General features: G+C 59.4%; 1 protein-coding gene across 3 annotated transcripts in view; it reads left to right on the top strand.

Moving 5' to 3' along the window:
• MYH7B (myosin heavy chain 7B) overlaps window positions 1-18,210 on the top strand; it is a 51,920-nt gene extending 33,710 nt beyond the window's left edge. Inside the window, exons 19-37 of one of the 3 annotated variants that reach the window (XM_037916032.1) lie at window positions 163-405; window positions 3,217-3,393; window positions 3,632-3,777; window positions 5,062-5,152; window positions 6,116-6,505; window positions 7,146-7,272; window positions 8,245-8,363; window positions 10,256-10,452; window positions 12,318-12,667; window positions 13,105-13,229; window positions 13,916-14,031; window positions 14,218-14,410; window positions 14,691-14,894; window positions 15,156-15,281; window positions 15,997-16,167; window positions 16,311-16,415; window positions 16,948-17,043; window positions 17,536-17,673; window positions 18,084-18,210. In XM_037916032.1, the coding sequence (XP_037771960.1) occupies window positions 163-405; window positions 3,217-3,393; window positions 3,632-3,777; window positions 5,062-5,152; window positions 6,116-6,505; window positions 7,146-7,272; window positions 8,245-8,363; window positions 10,256-10,452; window positions 12,318-12,667; window positions 13,105-13,229; window positions 13,916-14,031; window positions 14,218-14,410; window positions 14,691-14,894; window positions 15,156-15,281; window positions 15,997-16,167; window positions 16,311-16,415; window positions 16,948-17,043; window positions 17,536-17,673; window positions 18,084-18,095 (3,126 nt within the window). In that variant the 3' untranslated portion in view covers window positions 18,096-18,210. Of the gene's footprint in view, window positions 1-162; window positions 406-3,216; window positions 3,394-3,631; window positions 3,778-5,061; window positions 5,153-6,115; window positions 6,506-7,145; window positions 7,273-8,244; window positions 8,364-10,255; window positions 10,453-12,317; window positions 12,668-13,104; window positions 13,230-13,915; window positions 14,032-14,217; window positions 14,411-14,690; window positions 14,895-15,155; window positions 15,282-15,996; window positions 16,168-16,310; window positions 16,416-16,947; window positions 17,044-17,535; window positions 17,780-18,083 lie in introns of those variants that run through there. The other 2 variants (XM_007053910.3, XM_037916031.1) reach the window with 2 other exon arrangements.
• The last annotated feature ends 1,464 nt before the right edge of the window (window positions 18,211-19,674 follow it).

The raw sequence follows: 19,674 nt of genomic DNA, 5'->3' as shown, positions 1-19,674 counted from the left end.
ATGGCTTGTGCTTGCTCTCTACATTAAGTGAAGAGCATCAGCAGCTAGTGTCCAGGAGAATGAGGGTGTAGTGATCTCTGCCAGGGGCTAGGACCCCTGACTGGATGGTAATATTTCCTGGGGGAAATGGATGAGCATGTGTTTCCTTATGCGCTCTCCCAGGAACAAGACAACCTAGCTGATGCAGAAGAGCGCTGTGACCTGCTGATCAAAGCCAAGATCCAGCTGGAGGCCAAGGTGAAAGAGCTGACGGATCGTCTGGAGGACGAGGAGGAGATGAACGCGGATCTGACCTCCAAGAAACGCAAGCTGGAGGACGAATGTGCTGAGCTGAAGAAGGACATTGATGACTTAGAGATCACGCTGGCCAAGGTGGAGAAGGAGAAGCACGCCACAGAGAACAAGGTAACAGGCACCGCATGTGAGAGGGGTCACTGTGCAACTGCTGCAGCCAGTTACCGGGGGCTCCACAGAGCTCTGTGGCTGCACTCCCGATGGCTTCCCTGAGCGTTGTGACTGCTGTAGGAGCCCAGGGGCCTGCTCAGGGAGAAGAGGCTGCTGTTAGGGTGTGAGAGGAAGGGCTCAGTCTCTGGCAGGGCTGGCCAAAATGCAGCGAGGCTCTGTAGAAGGTAGTATCTGAAAGAGCAAAAACCTCCCTGGCCCCAGAGCATTGCACAGTCTGTGCAGCAATAAGCGAAGCCGGGGGTAATGCCACGACTTTCCACCTCCAAAAAATGCCTTCAGTTTTGCCTGGTGTAGCTGGTGAAAGCGTTGGAATAAGAAGCAAGCCCATGACAGACCTGCAAGAGCAATGGGGCTACAGGCAGTAATGGTGACAGTGACGGTGAGGATGCTTGACGGTGATGGAGGTGATGAAGGCGGTGGTGGGGATGGTGGGGATGGCAGTGGGTGTGATGGTGGTGATGTCTAGGGCAGCCCTCACTGGAAATGCCAAGGTCAGGACAGGCTGCAAAAGGGAGAGCAGATACTACCAAAGACTGGTGGGTAACACTGAAGTACATTCATCAGTCACAAACTGTGCTTCTGATTCCCCACACTGGTTAGAAGATTAAAAAAGAGAAATCACACAGCCCCCTTTATTGCATTCCAGTTCTCTGTCTCCCAATCCCAACCTAGGTCCAGCACAGTGAGAAGTTATTTAAAAACTCTGCTCACTATACAAAATGTTCTTCTGAACCCCAAAGGGCCAGCCACATTGCCAGGTCAATATTAGTTTGGCTCTTACCCAAAATACCATGTTGCCAGCCAATCCTTTAGTGTCTAAAACTAAGAGTTTATTACAGGGGTGGGCAAACTTTTTGGCCTGAGGGCCACACTGGGGTTGTGAAACAGTATGGAGGACCGGGTAGGGAAGGCTGTACCTCCCCAAACAGCCTGGCCCCTGGCCCCCTATCTGCCCCCTCCCAGACTGCCCCCCTCAGAACCTGCGACCCATCCAACAGCCCCCTCTCGGGTCCCCCCACCCCTAACCACCCCCCAGGACACCACCCCCCAGGACACCACCCCCTATCCAACCCCCCCTTATCCCTGTCCCCAGACTGCTGCACCCCCTGTCCACACCCTCACTCCCTTACAGGCCCCCCAGGACTCCCACCCCTATCCAACCCCCACTGTTCCCCGTCCCCTGACCACCCCCTCTCCCTCAGAACCTCTGCCCCATCCAACTGCCCCTTGCTCCCTGACTGCCCCCGTGGGACCCCCAGTCCCTTATTGAAATCCCCCGCTCCCTAGCCCCTTACCATGCCGCTCAGAGCGGCAGGAGCTCGCAGCTGCATGGCCCGGCTGGAGCCAGCCACGCCGTGCAGAGTGCTGGCGGTGCGGCGCGCTGAGCCTGTGGAGGAGGGGGGGACAGCAGGGGAGGGGCCGGGGGCTAGCCTCCATGGCCGGGAGCTCAAGGGCCGGGCAGGACGGTTCCGCGGGCCGGATATGGCCCATGGGCCATAGTTTGCCCACCTCTAGTTTATTATAAGGAAAAAAGAAAGAACAAGAAGAGAGTTGTTAAATGGTAAAGCAGTCAGATACATACAGAGACTTCAGAGTCCATATATCAGGTTCTGAGCAGTATTGGTGAGTTTGCTGGCTTGAAAGTCCCTCTGGAACACATCCACAGCTTGGACAGGTCATTCAGTCCTTTGTTCAGAGCTTCGTTTGTAGGAAAGTTACTCCAGTGGGAAGCAGGCCTGAAGACAAAATGGAGATGAAGCAGTTGTCTTTTATATTCTCAGCTGTGAAGCTTGTGTTTGGGACACAGAAAATACAAGCTTCATGGCAAAAGAATGGGGATGGAAAAAGCCTTAGAGTTCTTTGTCCATAGGCATGCCCCTACATTGCTTCCTGACTCATCAGGTGTATTCCCTGGCTTTTTCAATTGGTTTATTGTACAGGTGATGTCCCTTGATGGGCCATCAAGCTGGCTTAGTGCTGATGCCAATCTGTCTGGGGGTGTCACCCAGAAACACAGCACAAGATTGGAAATACAGATATACCCTACATATCTATAACTCACGATACGAAGGTGATACAAACATATAAACAAGATTATCATATTTGGCAAATTATAACATTTTTGTAGATACTTTACACAGCATAGCTAGCATGATTCATTGCAATTTTAAAATATTGGTATCCATAGTATCATTAAGTGTCTCCCACATTCCGTACAGCATCGCACATGGTGGTGATGGTTAGGAATGTGGTGGTGATGATGGTGAGGAAGGCGGTGATGAGGGTGGTGGTGATGAGGGCAGTGATGGTGATCGTGATGGTGAGGAAGGTGGTGGTGGGGATGGTGAAGATGGCAGCGATGGTGATGGTGATGAAGATGAAGGCAGTGGTGGTGATGGTGAGGATGGCAGTGGAGGTCATGGTAATGATGGCTGTGGTGAGGATGGTGTTGATGAGGGCAGTGGTGGAGGTGAAGGTGAGGAAGGTGGTGGTGGGGATAGTGGTGATGAGGGCAGTGATGGTGATGATGGTGAGGAAGGTGGTGGTGGGGATGGTGGGGATGAGGGCAATGATGGCGATGGTGGGGATGGTGGTGATGAGTGCAGTGATGGTGATGGAGATAAAGGCAATGGTGGTGATGGTGGTGAGGAAGGCAATGGTGGTGATGTGGTATTCTAGAGTTTAGCTCTCATCTGCCCCCAACCACTGTCTCCTGAGGAGTTAAGCTCTCTTTTTCCTCTGCCGGCCTAGGTTAAAAACCTGATTGAAGAAATGGCGGCTCTGGACGAGATCATCGCCAAGCTGACCAAAGAGAAGAAGGCGCTGCAGGAGGCGCATCAGCAGGCCCTAGATGACCTGCAGGCTGAAGAGGACAAAGTCAACACGCTGACGAAGGCCAAAGTCAAACTGGAACAGCAAGTGGATGATGTGAGTAAAACATGAATGCAAAGACCAGTGACAGCAATCCCATTGTATGGATGAGCCGTGTGCCCCCAGCGGAACCGCCCCGGTACAGAGGAGATGTGTTAGATGCCATGCTAGGTTTCTGCCAGCAATGGAGAAGGGACCTCTCATCAGAGGCAGGAGGATGTGGAGGAACAGGAGATGTCAGGGGCACTGGAGGGAGTATTTCCCTTCCGAATTTACATTTCTTCCTTCTCTCCAGCTGGAAAGTTCCCTGGAGCAGGAGAAGAAGATCCGAATGGACCTGGAGCGAGCGAAGCGCAAGCTGGAAGGGGATCTGAAGCTGACGCAGGAGTCTGTGATGGATCTGGAGAACGACAAGCAGCAACTGGAGGAGAAACTCAAAAAGTGAGTGCCAGCAGCACCTGGGGAAATACCCCGCAGCCAACCCCAGCAGGCGCTGCTCCTGCCACCTGCTTCCTCCTGCACTGAGCACGCCCACAGGTGCGGGGGGCTGGCATTCTCACTTCTTGGAGCTGTTTCCAGACTGGAAAGTGCTGTTATCCTTTGTAGCATCTAGTGTCCCCAGCCATGCTCAGAACCCACTGCGTTGGGCACTACCCAGACACCCAGGGAGAGAGGGTCTAAGCAGCCCAGCGCAGGAGGGGTTCTCATCCCCATGTTGCTGTGGGGCCTGAGGCTCATAGGGTGCAGTGACTTACCCAGAGGAGCCTGTGACAGAGGCCCATCTCCTGACTCATGGTCCAGAACTCTACCCGCCCCATCGAACTGCCTCCCAGCACCCCAGGCTTTAGGGAGCCCAGAAAAGCACTCAAAGCTTCAAGAGAGGCTGCTATGCAGAGCTGTCACCTGCAGCCCCCATGGGCTGCAAATGTAACCAGCAAGTCAGCAGGGTTGATATCAGCTGCCACATCCCAATTCGTGGACGGGCTGTGCCCCCCTGGGAACCGCCCCGCTGCAGGGATGGGCTGTGCCCCCCCGGGAACCGCCCCGATACAGGATTGGGTTGTGTCCCCCCAGGGGAACCACCCCGATGCAGGATTGGGTTCTGTCCCCCCAGGGGAACTACCCCGATGCAGGATTGGGTTGTGTGCCCCGTCAGGGGAACCGCCCTGATGCAGGATTGGGTTGTGTGCCCCCCAGTAACCGCCCCGCTGCAGGGATGGGCTGTGTCCCCCTGGGAACCACCCCTATGCAGCGATGGGCTGTGCCCCCCAAGGGGAACTGCCCCGATGCAGGATTGGGTTGTGTCCCCCCGGGAACTGCCCCTATGCGGCGATGGGCTATGCCCCCCAAGGGGAACCGCCCCGATGCAGGATTGGGTTGTGTCCCCCCGGGAACCGCCCCGATGCAGGGATGGGCTGTGCCACCCCAGGGGAACCGCCCCGATGCAGGATTGGGTTGTGTGCCCCATGGGGAACCGCCCCGATGCAGGGATGGGCTGTGTGCCCCCAGGGGAACCTGATGTAGAGGGGTTGTCTTAGGTGCTCTGCTACAGTTCTCCAAACAGTCTAGGTTGCAAGTACCGGTTCATTCATCCTTTGGTACAGGACAAAGCACGAGTCACTATGTGCAGGGAAGTCTCCTACACTGGCCCCTGGGGGACAGGCTAGGAGGGGCCTGGCAGCTGTTCTCTGCCTAACCACAGGCCTCTGTCCTGGTTCTGTGCAGGAAAGAGTTTGAGACAAACCAGCTGAATTCAAGGATTGAAGATGAGCAAGTGCTTGGCGCCCAGCTGCAGAAGAAGATCAAAGAGCTGCAGGTAAAGGAGTGTTGTACAGACCACACAGGCCTGGCGATCCACAGCGAACCGCCAGGGGGCTGAGTAGGCGAGTGCCCCAGGGCTGACAGACAAGCTTGTCCCTGAGCGGGCAGAGCACTGCCCGCCTCCCTGGGCCAGCTGCCACCTCTAGGGAGCTATGCGGAGAGGGCTCTGCTTTCCACCATCCCTTCCGGCTGGGCCGGCCAAGCTAGCGTGTCTCCCTCTTCCCTCTCTCCAGCCCTGGGGCCTCGATCCCAGTTCAGCTGGGCACGTTTCAGATCTAATGGAGCCAGCTGGCTTCCCCAGAAGCCCAGCAGCTCGTTACGTGCCCACACTGTGGGGGGGGATTGTTACCCCGGACATGAGAGGGGTGTTCTTGTTAGCAGCACTCTGAGCACGGACCTCACGGAGCCCAGCAGGGATGTCTGGGGAAAGCCAAGCCAGCGCAGTGGGGCTGGTGTGCTCCGGACCAATCCCAGGCACGATCTGTAGGGGAGGCAGGTTAAATGGGGTCGGGTTTGGGGTTTTTTAATTAAAAACTCAAAGACAAGCTCCTGGCCTTTCAGCCGGGAGGGAGCTAGCCCTTTGCCCACACACCAGAACCTCAAATCCAACCCCCCAAACCCTGATGTCACAGTTTGTGAGAGGGGCCCAAAGGGCCAAACCAGAACCCCAGGGCCAGATCACCCTAGCTGTGGGGGTGGGGCTGGGCTTGGAATCCTGATTCACAGCTGGACCCAGACTGGGTGGCTCAGGCCCAGCTCTCCAAAGGTTTTAGGGGTGATCGTGTTAGCAGAATCAGTGTTGGGACTGCTGCTAGCTCAGCCCGGGGGCCTGGGGCGCTGGCTGCCTGTCCCAGTGGGGTGGCTTGGTGCTGCAGTGAGGCTCTCACTCCAGCTGGGACGGCGAGGATGCTAGGGCTGCCTGGCCCCATAGCACCTGCCCTGCTTTGCCCCCCGCCAGGCCCGCATTGAGGAGCTGGAGGAGGAGCTGGAGGCGGAGCGGGCAGCGAGGGCCAAGGTGGAGAAGCAGCGCGCGGAAGTGTCGCGGGAGCTGGAGGAGCTGAGCGAGCGGCTGGAGGAGGCGGGTGGCGTGACGGCTGTCCAGCTGGAGATGAACAAGAAACGGGAGGCAGAGTTCCTGAAGCTGCGCAGGGATCTGGAGGAGGCGACGCTGCAGCACGAGTCGACGGCGGCAGCCCTGCGCAAGAAGCACGCCGACACCGTGGCCGAGCTGGGCGAGCAGATCGACAACCTGCAGAGGGTCAAGCAGAAGCTGGAGAAGGAGAAGAGCGAGATGAAGATGGAGGTGGACGACCTGTCGTCTAACATTGAGTATCTCACCAAGAACAAGGTGAGGGACTGGGAAGTGTGAGCAGGGCTGCCCCCGCTGGGTGGAACCAGACCTGATTGGGGTGGGGGACTAGGGTGCCCAAGAGCGGGTGGAGGCCAAGACAGGCTCTAAGTTCTAACCCAGCAAGTGTAGGTGGTTTGCGCAGGAGTCTTGGGCGCTGAGCTCAGGTCTGATGTTCACTTGGCCAAGTCACTAACCTCCCTGCCTCCAGCTGCAAGTGGGGATAACGACACGTACCTGCTCCGTGCTTGGGCCGGAGGGCTCTGAAGCTGCTAAGATCAGAGCAAAGGCTGGAGCTCTTGGTGTGGAAAGCCCTGGGTTCTATCCTAGCTGCTGCATGTGCGCAGAACAGCAGCTGAGCTCTCTGTATTGAAGGCAGCTGCAGGACCTGTTCCTCTACCGAGGGGGACATGCAAGGGTCCCATACTAGCAGGGCTCTGTGTGAGAGCCTAATGGGAATCCTGTTTTGCATCACTCAGCTGAGAGTGGGTCAGAGAAAGGGGGATTCCCCAGTCTCAACCATAGCCTAGGAGGCAGGACAGTTCCCGGGGAGGCGTGTTCAGCAGCTGAGCCCTTTGGAAGAGCAAAGTTGTCTAGCTCGGGGCTGCCGATCTGACGCTGCCCTGGCTGCTCGCTGCAGGCAAATGCAGAGAAGCTGTGCCGAACGTACGAGGACCAGCTGAGCGAGGCCAAGTCCAAAGTGGATGAGCTGCAGCGCCAGCTGGCCGACGTGAGCACCCAGCGCGGCCGGCTGCAGACTGAGAACGGTAGGTTCGGAACGCCTTCGCCCAGCTCTGGGACTGGCTGAGAGGGGCCCCGAGGCTGGGCTTGCTGCTAAACCAGGGGACTGGGATCAGCCACTTTCCTGCCTCTCCGAGAGGTCAGTGTGCTCTTCTGGCAGGGAGCAGGTTGCTGAGTAATTACTGATGCCAAAGCAGTGCCCGGAGGAGCTGCAGAATGTACCCGCAGGCCCCACTCAGGGCGGGCAGCGCGGCCAGCCAAGACAGAACAGCGGAGGCAGCGAGAGGAGAGAGGTAGCGTCAGCCTCAGCGTGGCTACAGAATGTGCCATGACCACCAGTGTTGCCAGCAGGAAGCTCCCTGCTGGCAGAGTTCCCCCTCCGTCCCAGCAGTGCAGCTGCTGCCTTTGGGTCCAAGGATGCCAGGCTGGAGACCCAGTGAGGCTAGGTTCTGCCCAGGCTCTCCTGGGATCTGCGCTGAAAGGGCTGAGTGCATCAGGGAGCTGTGACTTTAAGCTGAGATCCCTGCTGCCCAGGCGAGAGGTAAAGAGCCCCTGGCACGAGAGATAATAGGCCAATTGCCCAGGCCAACATCCCGTCTACCAGCAAGCCAGGTTCTGCTACCCTAGACTGTGTGGGGACCATCCAGGGCCCAGACTAGTGGCTGGCTCCTCACAGCCTGGCTGAGAGCCAAGTCATTGCTTGGGGGATGGGAAGCGCTAGATAAAGTCCATTTCGACTGACTCCGAGCTAGTGATGGGCCATAACTGCAAGGCCAGGTCCAGACTCCTCTAGCTCTGCGGGAACTCAGAGATGGGCTCAGGCCTAGTGCTGTGAGCGAGCGCATCACCTTGGGCCCCCTGGAACCGGAGGCAGTTGGGGGTCAGTTCTGCATGCTGGCGCTCAGGGGCCGCAGGGAGCTGAAGGACATGAGCACACGGCCTTGCACGGTTTCCATTTGCCCAGCTCCATTCCAGTTGTTTGGCTTTGTCTGCACTAGGGGAGCTAAGCCGGCTGCTGGAGGAAAAGGAGTCTTTTATAAACCAGCTGAGCCGTGGCAAGACCTCGTTTACCCAGACTATTGAGGAAATCAAGAGGCAGCTGGAAGAAGAGACCAAGGTAAGGCTGTGTGAGGGAGACGACTGGCTCTCTGGGGCCTCTCTCCTGTGGGAGTGGGGGCTTGCTGGCTAGTCAGGAAGGGAGTTGGGGAGCCCAGCAATGTGGATTTGCACCTAAGTCCCTAGAAAAGGATGGAAAATCATAGAGTCATAGAATATTAGGGTTGGAAGAGACCTCAGGAGGTCATCTAGTCCAACCCCCTGCTCAAAGCAGGACCAACCCCAACTAAATCATCCCAGCCAGGGCTTTGTCAAGCTGGGCCTTAAAAACCTCTAAGGATGGAGATTCCACCACCTCCCTAGGTAACCCATTCCAGTGCTTCACCACCCTCCTAGTGAAATAGTTTTTCCTAATATCCAACCTAGACCTCCCCCACTGCAACTTGAGATCATTGCTCCTTGTTCTGTCATCTGCCACCACTGAGAACAGCTGAGCTCCATCCTCTTTGGAACCCCCCTTCAGGTAGTTGAAGGCTGCTATCAAATCCCCCCTCACTCTTCTCTTCTGCAGACTAAATAAGCCCAGTTCCCTCAGCCTCTCCTCATAAGTCACGTGCCCCAGCCCCCTAATCATTTTCGTTGCCCTCTGCTGAACTCTCTCCAATTTGTCCACATCCTTTCTGTAGCGAGGGCCCCAAAACTGGATGCAATACTCCAGATGTGGCCTCAGCAGTGTCCAACAGAGGGGAAAAATCACTTCCCGCCATCTGCTGGCAATGCTCCTACTAATGCAGCCCAATATGCCATTAGCCTTCTTGGCAACAAGGGCACACTGTTGTCTCATATCCAGCTTCTCGTCCACTGTAATCCCTGCGTCCTTTTCTGCAAAACTGCTGCTTAACCAGTCGGTCCCCAGCCTGTAGCAGTACATGGGATTCTTCCGTCCTAAGTGCAGGACTCTGCACTTGTCCTCGTTGAACCTCATCAGATTTCTTTTGGCCCAATCCTCCAATTTGTCTAGGTCACTCTGGACCCTATCCCTACCCTCCAGCATAACTTCCTCTCCCCCCAGCTTAGTGTCATCCGCAAACTTGCTGAGGGTGCAATCCATCCCATCATCCAGATCATTAATGAACATCTTGAACAAAACCGGCCCCAGGACCGACCCCTGGGGCGCTCCGCTTGATACCGGCTGCCAACTAGACATTGAGCCGTTGATCACTACCCCTTGAGCCTGACGACCCAGCCAGCTTTGTATCCATCAAATTGCCAGTCATTGGCCAGACTGACACTGGGCCTGGCCATGCTCAGGGGCACCCAGCCCAGCCAAGCCTGGCAAGGGGCTGAAGCCACTGCTCTGAGCCGGAAAAACATGTCTGGGAGGGTAGCTGTGCAGGGGGGCCTTGGCCAGCACAGGTACTGGGAATGGGACCCTGCGCCTGGTGCTGGGGTTGGATCCAGCCCTGATCAGGCGTGAGCAGTAGCTCAGCCCAGGCAGTGGCTTTCTGGGGCCCTCTGTGAAGGGAGCTGGTGGGTGTTGGTCTGTTGCCCAGCAGGCTGCTCTCTGCACCCCCCGACATGGACCCCCACCACTGCACAGCTTGGCCCCTGGGGTCAGTCTCAGCAGAGAGGCCAGGGAGGCTGAATTCCCTTCTGCTAGGCTGCCCTACAGGGCCGGTTTGTGGCACACAGGAGGGGAGACCGGCACTGCTGCTGCTGGTGTGGGAACATGCCCTGCACAGAAAGCACCAGTCCCCAGGCCAGCAATCCAGCATCTTTCACTGGAGCTAGACTCCCCGCGCTAAAGGAGGCATTGCCCCAGCAGAGCCTGCCTGAGGGGGGAGAGGGGGTCCCGGCCTTGGGCAGCACTGACTAAGCGTGAAGGCTGACTCCCACCCCAGGCCTGAGGGGAGCCCTCTGCCCATCTCGGCTCTCCTGCCTTCCCCTTTGCAGTCCAAAAACGCCTTGGCTCACGCGCTGCAAGCCTCGCGCCATGACTGCGACCTGCTGCGGGAGCAGTACGAGGAGGAGGTGGAGGCCAAAGGGGAGCTCCAGAGGACCCTGTCAAAGGCCAATGCTGAGGTGGCCCAGTGGAGAACCAAGTACGAGACGGACGCCATTCAGAGGACAGAGGAGCTGGAGGAAGCCAAGTAAGTTCCAGCAAGGGTCATGCACTGGGCACTGGCTGCTCCATCCGCCTGCTAGGGCTGCTTGGGAGCAGATCTCCTGGGTGGCTGCTGGTCTCTGCAGAGGGACAGGGCAGCTCCTGAGCTGACACTCCCACGTGTATCTGCAGAGACACCTCTGCGTTCACACAGAGACGCGGCTGGCTCAGCGAACGCCCGTATGCTGGGCCTGGCCAAGGGATACATTGCCTATTGGCACTGTGTGTGAGAGCAGGGTGCTCTCTGCCCCAAGCTCCAACCACCAACGCTGCCCAGGGACTGCCCAGCATGTTGCTCCGTGGGGGCTTGTCTGGGGATTTGTGCATCAGCCAACATATCTGTGCGTGCACACACATCCAGGTGCCTAATGGGTTTGCACGGGGGCTGGTGGCTGTCCAAGGGGTGATGTGGCATTTGTGGAAGAACATAAGAACGGCCATATGGGGTCAGACCAAAGGTCCATCTAGCGCAATATCCTGTCTTCTGACAATGCCAAGTGCCCCAGAGGGAATGAACAGAACAGGTAAACATCAAGTGATGCATCCCATCGCCCATTCCCAGCTCTGGCCAACAGAGGCTAGGGACACCATCCATGCCAATAGCTAATGGTGGACCTGTCCTCCATGAACTTATCTAGTTCATTTCTGAACCCTGTTATAGTCTTTGCCTTCACAACATCCTCTGGCAAGGAATTCTACAGGTTGACTGTGCATTATGTGAAGAAATACTCCCTTTTGTTTGTTTTAAACCTGCTACCTATTAATTTCATTGGGTGACCCCTAGTTCTTGTGTAAGTGAGGGAATGGTCCCGCTAGTGTGAGGAACTTTCCTGGCTTATACACTACCCTGGTGGAATTGGCTAGCGAAGGGATCTAAGTCCTTGCTCCCACTCTCTTTACCCAGAGAGGGAGGGCTCCACTTCCCCTCTCCTGTGTGGCAGAGTCCTCTCTCTGGGGCACCTGGACATCACAAACAGCTGTCTCTGGAATGTAAGGGAAGTTCATAGTCTGTCTCTCACATGTCCCAGGCCCTGGCTGTTCTGCAGGGATGCCACGAGTTGGACACTTGCTCCTGCGGTGGCCACATGCCCTCGAGCTTAGGTGGCAGGACCCTTCTTCCCAGAGTAGCGCCCTCTCTCCTCCCCCCTTTGGGGTTAAGATCCCCCTCCCAGTGCGGCCTGCAAGGCCTCTTGGCTGGGGCATCTCCCTGCACTGGGCCCTCTGCCAAGGGTCCCCCTTGCTCTCCCCAGCCGCTTACTGCACTTAGCTCTGGCCTGCTCCAGCTCCACTCTGCCTCAGCGCTGCTGCTGCTCTGCCTCCAGCTCCCTGGGCTGCTCCTCCGGCCCCGGCCAGCATGGCCCTGCCCCCCCAGCTCAGCTCGGGCTCCTGCTCTCTCCTTAGCTCTGCCTCAGCCAGCTCCAGCTCACATGGAGGACAGGACCCCCAGTCTCCCTCATTGGCCTGCCTGCCCTGTCAACCAGGTTGACCTGGAGCATTGGCCTCTCCCCGTTGGCCCAAGGGACCGTCAGTCTAAGGGTCCTGATTTCTCATCAGCTCTTCCCCCTTCTTTTGGTACTGGGAGAGGGCCAACCTAAGCCACACTGAGTTTCATGACAGGCCAGCAGCCCCCTTACGCCTGGGCCTTCCTCTCCGGGTCAGGCCAGGAGAATCTCGAGGATGGGCTTGAGCCCAAGTCCATTGAGGTCAATGGCCAAGATTCCCCCCGACTCCCTGGGCTTGGAATCAGGTCCCTGTTGATGGAATTGGCCTGAGGCGCACGCCTGCTGGGCTCCGTGTCCACGCGTGGAGCTGTGCCCAGCCCCCGGCTCACCCTCTGACGGCGGTTGGCAGGAAGAAGCTGGCCATCCGGCTGCAGGAGGCAGAGGAGGCCGTAGAGGCAGCGCATGCCAAGTGCTCCTCCCTGGAGAAGACCAAGCACCGGCTGCAGACGGAGATCGAGGACCTGTCCATCGACCTGGAGAGAGCCAACTCTGCGGCCGCCGCGCTGGACAAGAAGCAGCGTAACTTCGACCGGATCCTGGCCGAATGGAAGCAGAAGTACGAGGAGACCCAGGCAGAGCTGGAGTCCTCACAGAAAGAGTCACGCAGCCTGAGCACGGAGCTCTTCAAACTCAAGAACGCCTACGAGGAGTCCCTGGACAACCTGGAAACCCTCAAACGCGAGAACAAGAACCTCCAAGGTACAGCCGGGCTCCGGCACCCAGCGCCACGTCCCTGGGGCTGGGCACAGCCAGGCTCTGGCACCCAGCTCTGTGTCCCTAGGGCTGGGCACAAGGCAGCATGGGGGCACCCCCGGGCCAGCGCCGTGCCCTGGCCTGCTGAGCACAGCTGTGTCTCTGGGCCCACTGGCCAGTGCGGGGGCTTGGGGGGTGGCTGGCAGAGCCCCTGCCCAGCTGCTAGTGCCCAAACAGCCCACTTGAGGGCCTGGGCCTGCAGGTAGGGCTGGGAGGGGTCCAAATCCACATCCCCAGACTGCGAGTCTGGCCCTTTGCCATTTGTCAGGCAGGCCCAGGATGGGGGGAGGGGGTCGAAGCCGGAGGCTTTGCTTGACAGTTGTGGGAAAGCTGGGGGTTAGGGGAACGCGGGCCCCCCATGCTCACCCTCTGTCACCCTCCAGAGGAGATCGCTGACCTGACAGACCAGATCAGCCTGAGCGGCAAGACCATCCACGAGCTGGAGAAGGTGAAGAAGGCCCTGGAGAGCGAGAAGAATGACATTCAGGCAGCGCTGGAGGAGGCTGAGGTGGGTTTGGGCTCACGTTAATGAATGCCCCATCCCATGGCCTTGCACAGTGCAATGCCCTGTACAACCCCCTCCCTGCGGTGCCCCAGGGCCGGGGCTCCGAACACAGCGCTCTCTTCTGGGTGCCGTCAGCCTGTGAGAAACGCTCTCCGAGCCAAGCCACTGCCGCCCCGACACCCCTTCACCAATGTTGCTTTTGGGCAGGCATCAGACACTCCCCAAACAACCCCTGCCCAGGGCGACAGCTGCCACCTGCCCAGAGGCCTCTGGGTTCGTGGGGGCTATGGGGCAGGACTCCTGGGCTCTGTCCCTGCTCCGGCACTAACGTGTTCTGTAACCTTGGGCAAGTCACCACATTTGGCCCTTGGGTTCCCCATTTGCCAGCGTGGGGGTTGCGAGGATCCCCAGTGAGCCCGTTGCTTGCAGTGCAGCCGACGGCCACTCTTCTCTGTGGCCGAGTGCGCGGCCGGCCGGGTTCAGCCTGTCCGCACTGGGGCTGGGAGAGGGTTACCACCTCTGACCCAGCAACTCTGCCCCGTGGTCTCTTCGCCCCGCTGCACCCAGAGCAGGCCGGGTCGAGCGCCTGGCCTCTCGGTACAGCCACGTTTTCAAAGGGGAGGCAGGGCCAAAGCCAGGAGAGGGACCCCAGCAATGTGACACTAATGCCCATCTGCTGCTGCCTGTAGGGGGCACTGGAGCACGAGGAGAGCAAGACCCTGCGGATCCAGCTCGAGCTGTCCCAGATCAAGGCTGATGTGGAGAGGAAACTGGCCGAGAAGGACGAGGAGTTTGAAAACCTCAGGTAGCGCCTGCCTGTGCCCCCCTCCCATTGCTATCTAGCCCACGGGGGTGGCTTGGCAGAGCTCTCTGCAGAGCTGGCATAACCCCAGGGTAAAGCCAAGGGCAAGGGGCCCATGCCGCGCCTGGGACTGGCCCCCAGCAGTAAGCTTTGAGCACTGGAGGCGGATTAACCCCTCTCCTCTCGCAGGCGTAACCACCAGCGAGCCATGGACTCCATGCAGGCCACACTGGACGCAGAGGCCAAGGCCAGGAACGAGGCTATCCGGCTGAGGAAGAAGATGGAGGGCGACTTGAATGAGATGGAGATCCAGCTGAGCCATGCCAACCGCCAGGCCGCCGAGTCCCAGAAACTGGTCCGGCAGCTGCAGGCCCAAATCAAGGTCAGTGCGGCCCCACACAGCGGGCAGGGCTCCAGCTGCTGCGCTGGGGGGGGTGGTGATCACAGCGCTCGGGAGCTGTGCTAGCCCCCAGCTGAAGGCAGGGGTAGTGTCGGGTAGTGCCAGCTGGTGCACCAGCTGGCTCCCAGCCCTGGCCCCTGCCAGCCGGAAGCAGGGTTAGTCTGGCCGGATGCTCACGCCTGCCTGGGGTGATGGCTCCGGGCCTGCATCCAGCCCCGTCCGTCTCCATCCCCCCTTGACTGTGTGTGTCGCTGCCGGGCAGGACTTGCAGATCGAGCTGGACGACACCCTGCGCCACAATGACGACCTGAAGGAGCAGGCGGCAGCCCTGGAAAGGCGCAACAACCTGCTGGTGGCCGAGGTGGAGGAGCTGCGGGCAGCGCTGGAGCAGGCCGAGCGGGGCAGGAAGCTGGCTGAGCAGGAGCTGCTGGAGGCCACCGAGAGAGTCAACCTGCTGCACTCCCAGGTGAGCGGGAGCCTGTGCAGGCCCAGCCCACGGAGCAGGGGGCAGACAGGGGGTGGGTTCCTGGGCCCCTTCACCCCACACAGCGCAGCGCCCTGGGCTGCTGAGCTCCAGGCCCTCCCACACTGTGAGGACAGAGGTGACTGGAACCAGCCAGGGCACTGCCCTGTCCCACCCACCGCCCCGTGAACAGCCCACCCTGCTCCTGTGCAAACAGCCCCGTCCCCATCCCACGTGAATAACCCTGCCCTGTTGCTGCTCCAGAACACAGGCCTCATTAACCACAAGAAGAAGATAGAGGCGGACCTCGCCCAGCTGAGCTCAGAGGTGGAGGAGGCCGTGCAGGAGTGTCGCAACGCTGAGGAGAAGGCCAAGAAAGCCATCACCGACGTAAGGGAACCGGGGGTGCTGGGCGCAGGCTCAGCAAGCAAGAGGGGCCCTCAGGGAAAGGGCCTGCGTGGTCACGCACCCTGGTGCTGGCATTCAGGAGGCAGCAGGCCGGTATTCAGAGTCCATGGCCAGAAGGGATCACTGTGACCCTCTTGTCTGACCTCCTGTATAACAGCCCAGAGACCAGCCCCACAACAGTCCCTAGAGCAGAGCGTGTAGAAAAACACCCAGTACGGATTCAAAACCTGCCTGTGCTGGAGCCTCCACCAGGCCCCTTGGCAAGTTGTTCCAGGGGGCAAGTCCCCTCCCTCGTAAACACTTACGCCCTATTTCCAGTCTGCATGGGTCTAGCTTCAGCTCCCAGCCACTGGATCCTGCTAGACTTTCCTCTGCTAGACTGAAGAGCCAGTATTAAATATTCGTTCTCTATGCAGGTTCTTGCAGACCATGATCAAGTCACCCCGAAGCTTCTCTTTGTTAAGCTAAGTTGATTGAGCTTCACGAGGCTCTCGCAATAGGGCAGCAGCTCACGTTGTTCGGGGCTCACTGCTGCCCTCCGTGTAGCACCTGGGGGGAGGGGGTGTCATGGATCAGCAGCCAGTGTGGGATGGACAATGAGCCTGCATCCCTCTCCCGCGCTCCTGCCAGCGGCACTGACTGATTGCATGAGGCCTGGCCCCGGCCCTGACAGGCCCCCTCCCTTCGGTCCCCTCAGGCGGCCATGATGGCGGAGGAGCTGAAGAAGGAGCAGGACACCAGCGCGCACCTGGAGCGGATGAAGAAGAACATGGAGCAGACCATCAAGGACCTGCAGATGCGCCTGGACGAGGCCGAGCAGATCGCCCTGAAGGGGGGCAAGAAGCAGATCCAGAAGCTGGAGGCCAGGGTAAGTGCAGAGTGGGCTCAGAGGGGGTGTCCTCTCCCAGCTCCTCCCACGCTGCCAGGCCAGGGCCCGGCCCTCCCAGCTCAGCCTGACCTGGGCAGCTGGGAGCCCAGAGCCGACCACCACCACCCTCCATCTGCCCACAGGTGCGTGAGCTGGAGGGGGAGCTGGACATCGAGCAGAAGAGGAACGCCGAGACCCAGAAAGGCATTCGCAAGTACGAGAGGAGGGTCAAGGAGCTGACCTACCAGGTACAGCTGTGCAGGGCTCCCCAACACCCGCACCCGGTTCCCTGCCTCCCCCTGCTTCCACACCAGTCTCCCTATGTCCCTTCCCTCTGCCTGCTCCCTGACCCCTTCCCAGAGCTCCCAGCCCCACCTGCCTGCCCCACACGGGACTCAGAGGCCCATCCTCACCAGGTGCCAAGCCTCAGCCCCTGGGCACAGTGCACGTCACCTGTAGGAAAGCCCAGACTCTTTCAGCCCTCCCCAGTCCCCTCCCCCAAATCCCTCCTGACTTCAGCTGCCCGGGCGTGACCTCCTCGCTGCCCCAGGGCAGGCAGGAAGCAGGGGCTGAGCAGCCATGAGCCAGCCTGGGCTCCGTGGGGAGAGGGTGGGGTCTGTGGCAGTGGAGTTTCACTGGGGGTCCATGGGGAGGGGAGATCAGCCAGAGGGGAAGCCATGGGCAGGCCGTGGGCAGGCGGCAGCCTGGCCAGGGGAAGGGTTAGGAGGCCGGGCGGCAGGGGCTGATGACTCACTGGTGGCCCTGGCTGGGCTCTTTCAGACTGAGGAGGACAGGAAGAACCTGGCACGGATGCAGGACCTAATTGACAAACTGCAGACCAAGGTCAAGAGCTACAAGCGCCAGTTCGAGGAGGCGGTAAGTGCCAGGCAGAGATCCCACCCCCCTGCCCTCCTAGGCAGGACACACCTGGCCCTGCTCCTGGGGGGCTGGAGCCTGGACCCCTCTCCTGCCGGGGCTCAGGCTGCTCCTGAATAGCCCGGGCTTCCCCATAGCCCAGCACTGGGACCAGAGCTATCCCAAGGCCCAAGCCAGCCAGAGTCCTTGCCACTTCTCCAGGGAGTCCTCCTTGCACTGGAGGTGCCAACACGCCTGCAGGGCAGGAGGAGACAACCCTACCAGCCCTGCCAATGGCCTGCCAGTCTGTGGATGAGGCCTGGGCTCCAGGGCTGGGATCCCAGCACGGCGCCTTGCCGAGGGAGATGCACAAAGCTGCCCAGGAAATGAGGGGCTGGGAATTCAGGCAAGGACCCCCTCAAAGCAGAGGGCGCTGCTGGCACCTCAGTCCAGGACACGGCTCGTCCTCGCAGAGCCCTGCCCCCCTCACCCCCTTTGCACTGCCGGGTGCAGGAGCAGCAGGCCAACTCCAACCTGGTGAAGTACCGCAAGGTGCAGCACGAGCTGGATGACGCCGAGGAGCGGGCCGACATCGCCGAGACGCAGGTGAACAAGCTGCGCTCCCGCACCAGGGACGTCATCACCTCCAAGGTAAGGCCCCAGCTGCAGGGCCTGGTTCCGTGGGGGAGTGGGGGGAACCAGCGAAGCCTGAACTAACCCTGACGTGGGCCCTCAGAAGGGAAGGGGGAGCAGAGAAGCTGCCTGGGGCTACAGCCAGCTCCATGTTTGCACCAGCCCCATGGGCAGTGAGTCCCACAGCTGCAGGCTTATCAAAGGGGCCAACAGACCCTACTGCCAGGCCCCTTGGGGCCAGGGCGAGACCAGCCACCAGCCAGGAGGAGTGGCTGCATGGGGCCAGGGCCACGCATGGGAACAGCATCCACTCCAGGGATACTGGGACTCAGACCCCTGCGGAGGTGCTGCTGTTGGCAGGAGGGTTGCACCTGCTCCACCCCAGCAAGTCAAACGTCCCTGAGTCCGTGTTTCTTTTCTGTTGCCAGCATGAGGAGTAGGAGCCGCAGCGCCCGCCCCGCCGCCATCACACCCGCCTGTTGTGTGAGGTGCAACTGGCTGCAACAGTCATTGCGTCTCTGTGCTGAGTGAATAAACAGCTTCCAAAGAGCACAGGCTCCTTGCGTCTGTGGGGTGGGAGGGAAGCTCTAGCGGAGCTCCGTGCAGCAGGGCTTGCACTGGCCCAAGAGCAGTTGGCTCCAGGCCTGCAAGAGGAATGTGCCAAGAGCCAGGCAGCGAGGAGAACGGAGGCCGGGAGTTTGCTACTGGCTAGGACCTAGTTACCCTTTGGGATCAGCCCCACAGGGGGCTGTGGGGAGGCCGGGGCTGCCTGAGAGCACACATGGCTGTGCGGGGAGCAGCCCGATGGAAGACGTGGGAGCGAAGGTCGGGAACATAGAGAGTATGGTACTAACAGTTAACACTGGTTTAGAATCGCACAGGCCAGGCCAGCTCCAGAACCCAGGTTTGTATCCCTGTGGCAGACAAGCCCCTGCTGTCATTTAGCCCCTGCAAGAAGCACTGGCTGGGAAGTCCCAACCCTCAGCAGAACAGGCCCGGCTTTGGCAGCAGCTCAGCAAACTATGTTGGCTCCCTAGCACAGTGCTTCAGCCCTGCTCCTGCTCCAGCGGGACACGAGCCAGGGGAGGGGAGAGATCAGTTATTGGAGCAGACCCCAGGAGGAGCCAAAGGAGTGGCTATTTCAGTGCAGAGCCAGCTCCATTGTCGGAAGAGCTCCTGCTACCCCTGCCCCAAGGCTGCCTTCCTCAGGACACAGGAAGGCAGCGACTGGGGCAATGTGCTAGTATCTTAAATGTGTAACCCACGTTCACGTCCCAAGACTGCTTTTTGCAGCAAGCACGGCCTGACTCTGTCCTCAGGGGGAGGGATCAACCCCGAGTGGCACTGGAGGGAGGGGGGAGGCTTGTAAAGCCTCTTGCCAAGAGGGGAACACAGGGCTGCTGAAGTCCCCGAGATGCAATTCCAGAGTCAGATCAGATATTGAAGGGGAAGCTACTGCAGATCACGCTCCTGTTTTCCAGCTGCAAGGAGTGGGGAGACGCTACTGAACGGGCCCCTTTCCTGGGGCTGCATGGACAAATCCATGCAGAGTAAGGGTGCGGCTATGCTGCAATAAAACACCTACAACTGGCCTGTAGCAGCTGATGCAGGCTCACGTTGCTATAAAATTGCAGTGGACACATTCGGGCTCAGGGACCCTGCTGCTGCTCAGGCTCAGAGCCTGGGCTCTAGCCTGAGCCAGGAAGTCCGACACAGGCCAGCCAGGGGCATGATGTTGCAGTGTAGACATGCCCTAAGAGGGCAGGACTCTGGTCTCTCTTTCTCTGCTCTTGCAGGGCAGCTCCCAAGGAGGCAGCACTCAAAGGCATTTAAAACCCAGGAGAAACAGAATAGCCCTGCTAGGCTCAGCCAGTTTTCATGCTCCCCCGTGCCTGGACCAGTCCTCCTTCCCCTATGTGTGAGGCAGCCTCCCGCTCCTCAGGACTCACCGAGCAGCTGGCCTTACTTACCCCCATCTTTGCTCAGCCTCTCCCAGCACCCACCCGGCCGCTGTGGCAG

The sequence above is a fragment of the Chelonia mydas genome, chromosome 13, assembly GCF_015237465.2.
Source record: "Chelonia mydas isolate rCheMyd1 chromosome 13, rCheMyd1.pri.v2, whole genome shotgun sequence".
Taxonomy (NCBI): domain Eukaryota; kingdom Metazoa; phylum Chordata; order Testudines; family Cheloniidae; genus Chelonia; species Chelonia mydas.
The sequence above is the reverse complement of the archived record's forward strand: the minus strand, read 5'-3'. Positions and strand labels throughout refer to the sequence as shown.